The sequence below is a fragment of the Anabrus simplex genome, chromosome 1 (assembly GCF_040414725.1).
Source record: "Anabrus simplex isolate iqAnaSimp1 chromosome 1, ASM4041472v1, whole genome shotgun sequence".
Taxonomy (NCBI): Eukaryota; Metazoa; Arthropoda; class Insecta; order Orthoptera; family Tettigoniidae; genus Anabrus; species Anabrus simplex.
Genome location: NC_090265.1, coordinates 1,803,684,799 through 1,803,699,523, shown reverse-complemented (window position 1 = coordinate 1,803,699,523; position 14,725 = coordinate 1,803,684,799). Strand labels below are relative to the sequence as shown.

Sequence of the window (14,725 nt, the reverse complement as noted above, 5' to 3'; positions counted from 1 at the left end):
GCAGTGCAGTGCTCATTTTGTCAGTAGCATGTATAATAGTGATTAAATACATATCAGTGACATATGTACAATTCTTGAGGGCAAGTATATTTCGTTTGTGTGGTTCATGAGTTCGTGCTCGTGCGTGGGGATCTTAGTTCGAAGAAAAACTGCAGAAGGATCATGGCGTGGTTAGAGCAAAGCAAACGGTCTTCGGATATGGAAGTTATTTTAAAATCATACCTCAAGTCCTTATCTCGTTATCTCTTAATTTATGACAGGGAGAACGTCTCGATGTACAATGGATCGTCATATGAAAAAAAAAAAAAAAAAGTTCCATAGGTAAACTCAGGGGAAAAGAATGCAATATTATAATGAGTGTCCTGGATTATTTTTTTTGCTATTTTTTGCTATTTACGTTTTACGTCGCACCGACACAGATATGTCTTATGACGACGATGAGAGAGGAAAGGCCTAGGAAGTGGAAGGAAACGGCCGTGGCCTTAATTAAGGTACAGCCCCGGCATTTGCCTGGTGTGAAAATGGGAAACCACGGAAAACCATCTTCAGGGCTGCCGACAGTGGGGCTCGAACCCACTATCTCCCGATTACTGGATACTGGCCGCACTTAAGCGACTGCAGCTATCGAGCTCGGTAGGATTATTTTTTAAAGACTATTAATGTGAGTAGCACAAACAGTGAAACAGCTAAAGCTGCAGGTTTTTCCAAAAGAATAATCTATGCTATAAGGAAGGAACACACACATGGTCCTTTGCGAACTCCTGCCAAAAAAAAAGCAAACAAGAGAAGGGCAGCAGAAATATGCAAGGAAAATTAAATATGATGAAATTGTGAAAGTGGAGTGCGTTGGATGGTTCATTCTCTTTTATTTGCTAACATACCACCGACAGTGAACGTGATTTTGAGTCGGGTAAATGGAGAAGATTCTTTGCCACGATTTTCCAAAACTACGTTGTATCGCTTCTTACATGATATAGACTTCCGTTATTTAAGATGGAGTAATAAAGCAGCTTTCTTAATTGGAGGCAAAGATATCTCAGGGAGATAAAACATTTGAGGGCACAAAATAAAGCTATAATTTACACAGATGAATCAGTGAAAAGTGCACGGCAGGCCAGCAATGAAGGGGTGAGCTTGGAACTTACGCCACCGAAAAGCCGAGGATCGTGATTCGCCTCAGTCCACGCGGGTAATGAACATGGTTTTGTTCCAAATGCTGAACTAACATTTTAATGCCATAAAAACACTGCGGACGCCCACGACAAAATGACTGGTGAAATTTATGAGAAGTGGTTTTGGAACAACTGTTGCCGAACACTCCCAAAGGTGCCGTGACTGTGCTGGATAATGCCGCTTAACCTTCCTGTAAGTTGGAACCTTTGCCGGTGGCTTCTTGGCGAAAATATGACATCGTACAGTGGTTACGTAAAAGCAAATATCTTTTGAGGACGGGATGCTCAAGCGAGAATTGTTGCACATCGCTTCTCAGGATAGGGGCCTGTATGATAAGCAGAGAATAGATGAAATGGCAAAAGCGGCAGGTCGGCAGATTCCACGTCTCCCACCTTATCACTGCGAGTTAAACCCTACTGAGATGGTGCGGTCCCGGGTGAAAAACTACATCCGGTATCATAACGTTTCATTCAAGGAAAATTTAATAACCGTTGTGTATAAGAACATTACGGTGGACAATTGGGAAAATTACATGAATGAAGTAAAGAAAAATGAAAGAGATCTGTGGAAAGCAGACGAATTACAGGACGATGTCGACGATGAAGAGATTTTAATAAGACCTTCTTCCTCGTCCAAATCATCCTCAAGTTCATCTCCCTAACCCGGTTCATCCAAAGCGGGAATATCAGGCCTTGCAGAAATGATAGAAGGTGTATGTCCAATATCTGAGAGCAACGACAGTGATTAAAGTATGTTGTATTTATTTTACCATCCCACAAATATCAATTTTATGAAGGAATGAACTTAAAATTACAAAATTACAAACAAAAAATGCGGAAGTGTGACACCCTGTTTGAGTCACACTCGAGCGTGATCTTCACGAGTCGATTTCGCAACAGTGTACTTCATCTACGCTGTACTGCAATTTAAGGTTGGAATGCTCGATAGATATGTTTCTAAACCTATTCCAACAAATATTCCAAGAGGAAATAATGCCCAATGAATGGCGGAAGAGTACCATAATTCCCATTATTAAAGAAAAGGGCGACATTCAGGATTGTGCAAATTACAGAGGAATAAAACTCATGTCGCACTCTATGAAGATCTCGGAAAATGTCATTGAAAGTAGGCTTAGACAGGAGACAATAACAGGAGAAGAACAGTTTGGATTTATGCCAGGGAAAGGAACCATAGATGCCATTTTTTCTCTAAGACAGCTTATGGAAAGACACAGAGAAAAGAAGAAAGAATTACATATGATGTTCATTGATCTAGAAAAGGCTTATGATCATGTGCCCTGCCAAGAAGTATGGAGATGCAGGAGAGCCAAGGGAGTACCAGAGAAGTATGTGCCCATCATTCAGTATATGTACCATGGGGCAAAGATGCAAGTTAGAAGCAGTGTAGGGCTAACGGAAACCATTCTAGTTGAAGTTGGTCTCCATCAAGGATCTGCACTGAGTCCCTATATCTTTGATCTGATAATGGATGTTCTCCCTGAAAGCCTCTTGGTGCATGCTTTTTGCAGCTGACATCGTACTATGCAGCACTAATAGAGAACAACTTGAACTTAAACTAGAACACTGGAGGATAGAGGTCTTAAAATCAGCCGGAGTAAGACAGAATACTTGTGCCTCGGGGGAAAGGAAAATTATAGTGTGCAAATGGATGGAAATCAACTCCATGCAGAAATAGTTTCAAGTACCTTGGATCAACTGTATCTGATGATGGCAATCTAGATCTGGAAATTACACACCGAATTCAGGCTGCCTGATTAAATTGGACCTCTGTGACGTGAGACTAAATGTCCAAGTGAAGGGGAGAGACCTGCCATGACCAATAGTACATGGATGTAGCCGAAATGAAAATGCTGCGATGGATGTGTGGTGTTACCACATCAAGAACAGCTTCATTCGAGGCGGTTGCTCTGGTAGCGCAGGGATGAGAACTAGTGCTTGACTTGGAGGTGAAGGGCAGAAGGGAAACACCAATTGGGGCCGAGGGAAAAACGTCGACCCCGCATGAGCAGGAAAAGACGAAGAAGAATAGGACTGTAATGATAATAGAGTTTCTTGTTATTTCTGTAAGCTTCCATATAAAAATGAGACATGGAAAATGTCAGTGGTTCAGATACCATCAGGTGCCACTGAGAAATGTACTGGTACTTTTGATCTTGTGTATTGCAAACAACTTTGCACTACATATTGCTGTTGTTGTTTTATGGTCGTCACTATAACAGACATAAATACCTTTTCACCAAGAGCTCGCAACCGTTCCTTGAAGCGATTAGCGCGCATGTCCTGGTCAGCAAGTAGCTCTAGTAAGTCTTCCTGGTCCTTGCGAGCGTTCTCAAGCTCCACAGATTTTGTTTCCAGTTCAGCCGTTTTCTGCTCTAGTTCCGCTCTTAACCTCGTCACCTGCTGTAACAGTATACAACAAGGTCACAACTCTGAACTCTATTTCATTTAAATATACTCAAGGATTATTGAAATAAAATCTCTGAACAAGACTTTCATTTAAAAAATACCAGACATCTTACATATCATTAAGGTTTTGGTTTTGAGCAAATAAATAGCATAAGAAATCTTTAGTTTTGATAAGAATATTTCCCTCCAACTTTATACTCGTGATCAGTTTAGATATACAAGGGCAAGTCAATAAGTATCTACAATTTAGCTCAAATTGTCTTTGGATTGGCTCTATCGTGCTGTGTGCTTACCAGCCGCTAGATGGCACCATTGTCTATGCGTGTGGTAGGTTTCAGCGTTATCATACGAGTACAGCTTGCGCTGTTGCGACATTAAGATGGCCGCCCCACTCGCCGTTTGCACCAAAGAAGAACAGCATTCTGCAATCCGTTCTTTGTTGTCTGAGGGTGACCAGGAGCAGAGTCACTCAGGATCATATCACGCACTTGTTCAATACTGGCATCGGTTACAGTTGCAGATGGACGCCCGGATCTTTCGTCATCCTTAACGCTCATACGACCCCTTTGTCCCCGTATTGTGCTGAAAGTCTCCTGGTACACCCTCAGACTACAAGAAAAGGACAATGTTCTTCCTCGCTGGAAACAGAGTGGCGCTAGACAGTAGTACGGTGAGCACACAACGCCATAGAGCAGGTACTACGTGCAATACAAGTCCATTATAGCGAGAATTCACAACGGCTATAGCACCTTGTCGTTATATTCAATTTTTTATGAAAATTGGGTGGGGGGAACCCACACATTTTAAAATCAATGTGAAACAGCAGTCAGTTTGTTCAAAACTTGTGTTTTCGCATATTTCGCTTACTCGTTAGGTTTTTTTACAAATTGCTTTACGTTGCATCAACACGGATAAGTATAGCGACAATGGGAAAGCACCACAGTGGCTATAATGAAGGCCACGCCCACTTCGTCTCCTATCCCATCGTCACTGTAAGACCTATCTGTGTCGGAACAACATAAAGTAAATTGTAAAAAATTGCCTGGTGTGAAAATGGGAAACCACAGAAAAACATCTTCAGGGCAGCCGACAGTGGGATTCGAACCCACTATCTCCCGAATGCAAGCTCACCGCTATGTGACCAGTAATATTTCCTAATACTGAGACAATGTGAAAGCGTATGCCCAATTTCAATCCGAAAACTTGTAGTAGAATCACTCTAGTTTTCTTACACAAACAGTCTGACCTAACCTAACTTAACACCAGTAGAGTAATGATAAATAGCCTTTCCGAAATTTAACCAGATGTGAGAAAATACAGTGAAGCCTAGTTAGTGGGTTCTCACTTAGCACTTCGTAAATTCTAAAGTCTCGAGTCACGTCTTATTAAATCTCTCACTTAGTGCGTCACCTTTACTGCTTAGTAATAATAATAATAATGCTATTTGCTCTATGTCCCATTAACTAATCTTTTACAGTTTTCGGAGACGCCGAGGTGTCGGAATTTAGTCCCTCAGGAGTTCTTTTACGTGCCAATAAATCTACTGACACGAGGCTGACGTATTTGAGAACCTTCAAATACCAGCGGATTGAGCCAGGATCGAACCTGCCAAGTTGGGGTCAGAAGGCCAGCGCCTGAACCGTCTGAGCCACTCAGCCCGACTTTACTACTGCTTAGTATGATCACATTTTGCCTACCCCTGAACATGTCATCCCTTATGAAAGGAAAGTGATTAGAGCCCTCGCCACAGGAGGCAGGCCAGGGAGCAAGCCATTAGCCTCAGGAAAGTTCAATTTTGCTCTCTGGTTGCTGAATAACCCAGTAAGACTGAGGGAGTTCCGATAACCCAGTTCTGGACACTGAAAAAGACATGATATTGTTTACAAATGAAGACACGAAGTAGACAGGTATCCACATCGGGTATGCTGACTTTTGTTTTGAGTCAATCATTTAAGATAACAATTGAAGAAATAAGACTTCAGCTGATGTTTGCAATAATGGCCGCACTGTAATTTAACAAGCCCCAATTGAGAATGGCTTTCGACTTTTTCACACCTTTTAATTCTCTCATTGTTAGAAACAGTAGATAGCCTAAATCTTACACTTTACCCATTTTAAAATGCACACATGTTGAAAAAAAATATAGTGTTTATATATTCCTGCTGGATAGTTTTTATTTGTGTATTCAATAGTACGTTTTCTCGGTGAAGACATTCTCTTTCCTTGTCCCCTGCAGAAATGTCCTAACGAAGTTTTTCTGACTAAACTAACCTCCGAAATCAGTCCTCCACTCTGCGCCGTATCACATTCTTACTTAATTTCAGTACATAGCATTAAAATTAAGTGATTGTTTACTGCAGCCTTTCTTTCTTATGACTTAACTACTGTTATTGGCCATGATATTTACGTATTTATTACGGAAACACATTCTGTTTCACTTCGAATTGTGTTCACAGAAGACCAGTCGACGAGTATTACTAACCGACTCCGACATCACCTTCGACTTCAAATGTCGACGAAAGCGCTTGCTATTACATATAGTAGGAAATTTATACCGAAGATGATTGAACACATTCAATATAATTGATGGAGTGCATAAATATCAATAACGGAAAAGAAACGCATGCTTAATCCCTTGTAATAATGGATGAATCAGTGATGGGGTTCTCACTGTAACCAAAGAATAATACACAGTTTAATAACGGAATTTTCAAGGGACAGAAAGAAAAACTGTTGTTACACAGAGTTCTCGCTATATGTCATAGCAGACTAATACTGTAATTTTATATACGGAGTACAGTCATTAAGTTCGGAGACTTGACGCCTGGAGGATAGGCATCCACACGACTCTGTATGTTGCACACGATGCCACATTACACGGCGTACACTTATATAGAACCACATCCACCCTCAAAATAGTTGCCGCTGACGATGCAAAACTGTGCAAAGACATCAACTTTTATTTTTATTTTTATTTAATTTTTTTTTTTTTTTGCTAGGGGCTTTACGTCACACCGACACAGATAGGTCTTATGGTGACGATGGGATAGGAAAGGCCTAGGAGTTGGAAGGAAGCGGCCGTGGCCTTAATTAAGGTACAGCCCCAGCTTTTGCCTGGTGTGAAAATGGGAAACCACGGAAAACCATTTTCAGGGCTGCCGATAGTGGGATTCGAACCTACTATCTCCCGGATGCAAGCTCCATCAACTTTTTGAAACAATGTATGATACACAATCTGACTCCTAATTTCCTTGAGGGGCTGATACACCTGGAAATATGACTTTTTCATTTTTTGTTTTTTTGATCTCGACTCAAAGAATACACATTTCTTTACCTAAATCTGAATTTTTATAGCGAAATTTCCAATTTTGATCGAGATATTTTGATTTAAATTCATGCACGTACTGAACTGTCAGGTGTAAGAGTTGTTTTGGGAATACTGGTTTGGAACACAAATGACTGACTCGTCAAGGCATTAAGACTGTTTAATAATTCTATTATTCTGCACCTGTAAGCTAACCATGAGGTTTTGTTTTGAATCGTGTCAAGTTTGTAAGATACAGACAGAAGAAGAAGAAGAAGAAGAAGAAGAAGAAGAAGAAGAAGAAGAAGAAGAAGAAGAAGAAGAAGAAGAAGAAGAAGATGGTAAGGGTGTTGGTGGTGCGGGTCGTCTGACTGATGCTATCATTGACAAGCTGCAGTGTTATTATGACAATGCCAGAAGTGAAAATAAAGTCAAACTGGAAGACATGAGGAAGGCTATGCAAATGGAACTGAGAAGGAGTTTAAGCACCTTCACTCAATTCAAGTGGCTGTAATGAATAAAAGACCTTGCTGCTACTGACCTCCTAAGGAGATGTCCAAACTTAAATTCAGGGAGAATTTGCAGCTGCTGTCTTCTTTAAATGATGGTAATAAAAGTAAACTGGAAGTGCTAGAATGTTTAGGCATCAAAGTTGGGAAATATGCAACATCTGCTCTGTCTGAACATTTGCTGAAAAACGGCATTGAGAGTCTTCAAAGGAGGAAAGAGGCTGAGGATGGAAGGACACAGCAGGTGCCTTCTAGTGTTATGTGTAAGTGGAAATGTATATAATATGTTGGAGCCATTTTCCCAAAAGTTTAAAAATGCAATAACTCAAGAACTAATGGCCCAAAATGCATGAAATTTGGAATTCCCTTTGTTGGAACTAAGTTATAGAGGATGAATGTCAATTACTGAAGTCCTTTGAAAAATGTGCTCAGTGCATCTAAAACCTCATGTGAAATTTTTAACTTTTTTAAATATTCAAATTAAAAACCTATAAAAGGGTAACTTATTCTTCCACGTAACTTATTCTTCCACAAGTTCATAGATGTCTATCCTGGGTAATTTAGTATTGCCATTGATACTTATCAGGAAATGTTGTTTTTTGTAACATTCAAGAAATATTTAAATCTGCAAATTTTATTACACTTGTATACATTTAATGTTTAAACTTTGTACATATAATGAAAGCCCGACATTTGTACTACATGTATGCAAAGTTTAATTCAAATCCCTGTTACGGTTCCATAGATATAGAGTAATATACATTCCAGGTGTATCAGCCCCCTTAAAGTTAACATGAAGAAACAACGCAACTCTTCTCAACACTCGAGAACCCAAAATAACACATAAAGTAAATGCTAAATCTTGTTATTTCCACCTTCTCAATACATATCAATCATGCAATGTTTACAATAACATTACAATATTATAAGGTACTAGTTGCGGTCCTATAAGGACCATCATCAGCCTAGCCAAGACAAATGTAAACTATATTTCTAAAACAGAGTGATTCGGTGAGATGAAAGACGAAATGACCTAAGATGACATACATAAAATGGTAATATATGAAGAGCTGAATGTGACAAAATTATATAAACAGTGACAATGATATCTTTAAAATTACATTATTAGTGGTAGTCTATATAGGTTAGGTTCTTTTAAAACTGTATTGGGGAATAGTGTTATTGTGCAAGGTACACAGACTAAAATCAATGAACCTGTAGAAACAAAAATATCTACTAGTAGGCCTATTGTGGAAAATGACATCCAAGATCTAAGAAAGCACCACACATTAGAGGATACTAGGACTTGGAAGCAAACTAACAGAACTTAGAATTTCTTCATGTTTAGCCGACTATACACTTTAGAGGATACTAGGACTTGGAAGCAAACTAACAGAACTTAGAATTTCTTCATGTTTAGCCGACTATGACTTTATGGTATTAACCGAAACAAACTAGTGATGTGGAACTCGGACTCGAAACGTATTCAATTTTCAGATGTGATGGGTCTTCTTTAACGAGTACGAAGGCATCCCATGATCTGTATTAACAAGAGGTTTAAACCTACTCTGATACCGTGCATTAACACAGTTGAACAGTTGTTTGTGTCTCTGACTTTTAACACCACAAAATTAATCATTGGTGCTGTATACATTCCACCCAAGTCTCCTGTCCAAAAATATTTCGAACATTGCAGTCCTGTTGAAAAAATTATGTCAAATCTTGACAACCATTTATTGCTCATTGTTGGTGACTACAATCTGCCACATCTTAATTGGATAGTAAATGAAGAAACATCTTCTGGCCTTATGTCAGTAGGTAACCACCCTATGCAGTCCAGTTTAGTTATAGACACTTTTTCTTATCTCTGTTTAAATCAGTTTAATGCTATCCCAAATTTCCTGAATCACTTTCTTGATTTGGTTTTCAGTAACTCCAGTTCCATTGAAGTAAAATCTAGTAATGAAAGCATTGTCCCCCTCGATAGACACCACCCAGCATTAGAGATTTCTTTACCTATAAATGAGCTATACAATTCCTTGCCAGCTGATAGTTTTTATTTTGACTTTTTAAATGGTGACTATAATGGACTAAATTATTATCTGTCACAGTTCAGCTGGGAGGAGATGTTTCAAAATGTATCAATTGATAAAGCAGTAGAAAACTTCTATTCAGTACTACATTATGGCATGGAACTTTACATCCCTATACAGAATTTTAAGACTCCCAAATCCCCAAAGTGGTTTAATCATAAATTGAAGTCCCTGATTATTGAAAAGAAGAAAGCACACAAGCAATACAAAATATCAGGTCTCAATAGTGATTATCAGCATTTCTCGAAATGAATGCAAGTCTGAATCTAAATCTTGCTATACAATGTATGTCTCCAACTGTGAACGAAGTATTACTTCCAATCCACAGAAATTCTGGCAATATCTAAGTTCTAAAAGGTCATGTGATAATATTCCTTCAACAATGCATCTTAATGAAGTTACAGCTGATGCTGGAGAAAATATTGTCAGTCTTTTTGCTAACCACTTTACATCTGTTTATTCTTCTTATCAGAATAGTAGTAGTATGTCATATGATTATCCTTTCTCTGTCAATCTATCAGTTATAAACATTAGTAAGGCAGAAATTTACAACAAACTGATATCTCTGGAATTAAAGAAAACTGTTGGACCTGATGGTGTTCCAACTTACCTGTTCAAGTACTGCTCATTTATTTTATGTGAAGCACTCTTTTATCTGTTCTTTGCTTAAGTTATTCTCTTCCATAGTTTCAAACAATTTCATTTCCTATCATTATTATTATTATTCTTGAACAGTACCACCAACCATCACAGAGGTTCCACCAGAATTCAGTTCGTATCTTACTGCCAGAAAACGTAGTTAAACATACCAACAAACCGGAGGGTAAAAAGAACCTCAGAAAAATAAAGAAGGGAAATTAAGAAGGAAAAGAAATTAATACGCCACCAGGAAGTAGAGACCGCCCAATACATATACTTAGAATACAACGTAAAGACCGAATAATAGTAGTGGTGATCAACCCAACCGGTCGCTACCCCATGCGTCCATAGCAACCACCAATATCAAATCAAAAACAACAATGGTACGTAAACAAGAAGAAAAGACATAATTAAAAATGAACACTACAAGATAAAATAAATTAACCGGAATTAGAATGTGGCAGAAAATCAGGCGAAACCTCTCGTGTTCTATAATTTATAAACAGAGTAGTTACCTTTCCAATTATGCATGCCGAAAACGTTAGAAAAGTATAAACTAATTTGCCTCTTCAAACAAGAAGAAATCATAATTCTTATTTGGAAGTAAGCTACCCTCACTTTTCAGAAACAGTTAGGCGATATTATCAAGATACAATAAAGGAACCCGATTTAATGGATACCCTAACTAAATTAAAAAGAATGCGAAGATGGACGCTTTTAGGAGTTCACACACCCAAAATCTTGAGACACGAAGTTTTGTACACCATCTTCCGTAGAATCCAGAAGCCAAAAGGAATAGATTAGTGAAGAGACTTACATGTTGGTTCAAGCTGCAGAAACATGTTACTTGCGTCAAGACACTAGTACTTTACCACATCCAGAAGAAAAGTAAATAGATCAGAGGATGTTCAGTTTTAAAAAAACTATTAAGAAAATTTCTGAGGGCAAGCCTTCACACAAATTCCACCTATCGCATTTGGAAAACAAATGCCGGAGCGGAGTAAATACACGTCCTACTTCCATCTTACACAAGGCACGACTCATGGCGGAGCACACCGATAATCAGCATGGCCCCACAGAGCGGAAAGGGAAAGTAATAGACTCGCTCACAAGAAGACACTACAACTTATGGCACGTAATTTTACCAATCCACGTTTAAGGATTCCAAGAGAAAACATTAAAGCAATATAATCTCATGGTGACAATGACGAAGATGGTATCAAATAAATAAAGTGGGCAGGGCCATGTAGAAAGTACTAGTTGAATACAAGATGGAAATAATTTCCAAATAACACCAATTTCAATAGCACGAAGGCAGTTTCGAAATATGGTTAGGGAGAGCTAAAACTCGTCACACCAACGTGACAGCATATACCTAGAAGAGCAATATATGTAAATTTTGCAACCAAAATAGCAATAAATACTTCTTCAACAGTCACGCACACAGTATTCACAATGAATTGGAGTTTGTCACCACTTTGCCGCCAAAACAAAGACAAAAGAACTCGCATACTTGCATCGAAGTCTGATCGTGTGACGAACAAAGACAACAATTCCACAAGATATACCACTTCACAGGTGCCTATATTTCCGGTACTGGAAGCACACACTGCATTCGGCGGGTGAAAACTCGAAATATTCTTAAACGAGGGACATGAAAGGTGTATAAATGATTACTGAGAAATCCGAAAATAATATTATGATAATTCAAGCTGTAATGGCATTCGTTGATCACTTCACACACTTAGATTTTAAAATCAACAAAAAATCGTAATTTGTGGTGTGTGATTCGTAAAGTTGGCATCTCTGGACTCTGTCATGTACGGTAAGAGACCAAGACAAAGAGGGCTAGACTCGGTATCTAAATGAAGCCACAGCACTAGTTGCAAACAGAGGATTGTGGCGACATTCAGTAAACTCACAGAGGCTTGCAGACTGAACGCTGAAAGGCATGACAGTCTATAATGATGATGTAATTATATCACATGGTGTTCATAAAAGAGTGGTCTAGTTTCGACACTAATTACATGTCATCATCAGCCAGTGATACAATTAAGCAAAATACAAAACACATGACACACATAAAACAGTAATTTAAAACAGTTAAAATTATGGTGGAAAAATATGGAATGAGAATATGGTGCATCACACCATGAAGTTAACATGTTTAAAATCAAAGGTGAGAGTCCATTCACGCATGAGAGATGATCCAGGTTGAAGCATATAAGCCATCTTGTTAAAAGAAAAATGCAAAACATATGTCATTCTTGTGAAGAATAACTCTTGTTTGTGGCATTAACTCAGGTGGAGTGGGGCTGCTCCCATATCGAACTGGGAATCAAGATCTTCAAATGACCATATTCTTGTGCCATAATTTTAAATTACTGTTTTGTGTGTGTCATGTATTTTATGGATGTTTGCATTTTGCTGATGAGGACACGTAATTAGTGCTGAAACTAGTACCACTCTTTTATGAACGGCAGTGGATGCAGAATACCTTTAATTCACTGTATTCCAGTTCAATAGGGGCCACAATGAAATTTCTGACTTTCAAAGTTCATGAATCAAGTAATCCTGATGAGAGTCCCTTACACTAGAACCATACTCTAGTTGGGGTCTTGCCCTTTCCATTACATCCTTACTACGACCCCTAAACACCCTCACAACCATGTGCAGAGATCTGTACCCTTTATTTACAATCCCATTTATGTGATTACTGCAATGAAATTGATCTTGGTACTTCTGGTACTATGGATTTCAGGCTCGCAACGATTATTGCCACACTGTTGCCGAACCAACGTTTTTTTGTTGAATTCCAAGGACAGCGGAGTAGATGGAGAATACAGAAGAACGGTCTCCCACAAGGCAGTGTCCTAGCACCAATGCTATTTAACATATATACCAACGACCAACCTCTTCCACCTCACACAAGGAGCTTTCTGTACGCAGATGACCTGGCCCTGGCAACTAAGAGTAAAAGCTTCGAGCAAGTGGAGCAAAACCTCACTGCTGCTTTGAAGATGCTCTCAGATTATTATGAGGAAAATCACCTCAAGCCAAACCCATCGAAAACTATAAAGAACAAGGAAGCCCTGCGGAAGCTGCGTGTGAATTGGAAAGGAATGGAGCTGGAACATTACAGCGTCAATGAGTGATGCTATCCTAGTGAGGAGGACTTGTTCCAAGAGTTTGTAAGTGCAATTGGGCGGCAGTTTCAGGTCTCTGCTCCGACTTTCCAGGTTTAAGAAGGGCGATCACCTTTGACTGTTTGAACTGCTTTGGCAGGTTGTTAGTCTGAAGGATGTAAGTCAAAAGAGAAGTCATCCACTTTATACTATGTGGACCCATATTGCGAAGGAATTCATTGAGGATAATATCAGGGCCAGCAGCCTTACCAGTTTTCAGCATTTTGATAGCAGCTTCAACTTCTTGAATAGAGAATGGTCTAGACAGTTCCTCATGTTTGAGCTTGGTGAGCTTACGTTTCACAGTTTTCGTGTGGCATTTATCTCTCTTGGCTCAGGTGACTTCTATTTGCAATGGCATCTGGGCTCAAGTTAGCGCACTGCTTTTTAGAATATTATTTTCCAGTAAGTCGATTTAAGACTCTCCAAGCTTTTCTGCTCGATTTTGCAAAGTCCATGTTGTTTCCCACTTTTCTCTCCTATTCTTGTCTAATGACCGTAAAAGCTGTGAACCTACTTCATGCTGCCTGTTGTTTATACAGGGCCTCACTTTCTGGATTCCAACCAGGCACATAATATTTTCTGAAACCTCTCGGAATGTTTGATTTGGCAGCTGAAACGACCATACTGAAGCTCTCCAACTGCGATAAAAATCCACCCTGGAGGACTGTTATCACTTTGTTTTCGTCCCTATTTGGACATATCCGTGTGTGTTCTGAAAATGAACGCGAATCCATCGATGTTCTTTTGTATTCTTCAACGGTAAAGAATAAAGGTTTAGTTGGTAATATACCTGGGTGTGAGGTATTGTTTTGTGGAGCATGGCATGTGTTCAAAAAGTATGTTCCCCCAATTTTTTTTAACAGTGTATTTAAAATTCAGCAAATGTAACTATTCAGGTAGTGGAATTTTTATAATTTTTTTCTTTGTTCCAAGTATTTTGTCTCAAAAATCTAATATGAAAAGTGAGGCTTATACATGTATAAATATGGTATTTATGAACAGCAGTATGTTTTCAAAATTGAAATATTTAATGAAGAGTACACACACCTTTACAGCTTTCTCCAGGGCAAGCTTGTGGTTTGAGGAATACAACATACAAATTGAGGAACTCACCTCACTAAGTCCATTATCTCCACCAGGCTGATCCTGCGCATCAGCTTGAGGTTGTCTGTGCAGTTGAGTTTCCTGCAAGAAGATCAGTCACAGACAAGTGTTTCAGCAACAAATAACCACAATGTCTGGAGGAAATTAGAGATTCACATTATGCAAAACTGAACAAGGTCAAGAGAACAGAACTGTAATTATAAGTCATGTATAGAATATCGCTGGAGGAGACAAAGACAAACATTGATATTCTCCACTATCACAGATATTTTCATTTAAGAAATTATTT

General features: G+C 38.9%; 1 protein-coding gene across 8 annotated transcripts in view; it reads right to left on the bottom strand.

Moving 5' to 3' along the window:
- The window catches only part of p115 (General vesicular transport factor p115), a 637,868-nt gene that overhangs the window by 240,272 nt on the left and 382,871 nt on the right, over window positions 1-14,725 (bottom strand). For 6 of the 8 annotated variants that reach the window (XR_011017628.1, XR_011017629.1, XM_067138596.2 and 3 more), the window contains exons 15-16: window positions 14,446-14,517; window positions 3,423-3,593 (exon numbers count right to left, since the gene is read on the bottom strand). Coding sequence is in view for 6 of the 8 variants with exons in the window: in XM_067138596.2 (XP_066994697.2) it covers window positions 3,423-3,593; window positions 14,446-14,517 (243 nt within the window). In the remaining 2 variants the exon portion in view is untranslated. The remainder of the gene's footprint in view (window positions 1-3,422; window positions 3,594-14,445; window positions 14,518-14,725) is intronic. The other 2 variants (XM_067138599.2, XM_067138600.2) reach the window with 2 other exon arrangements.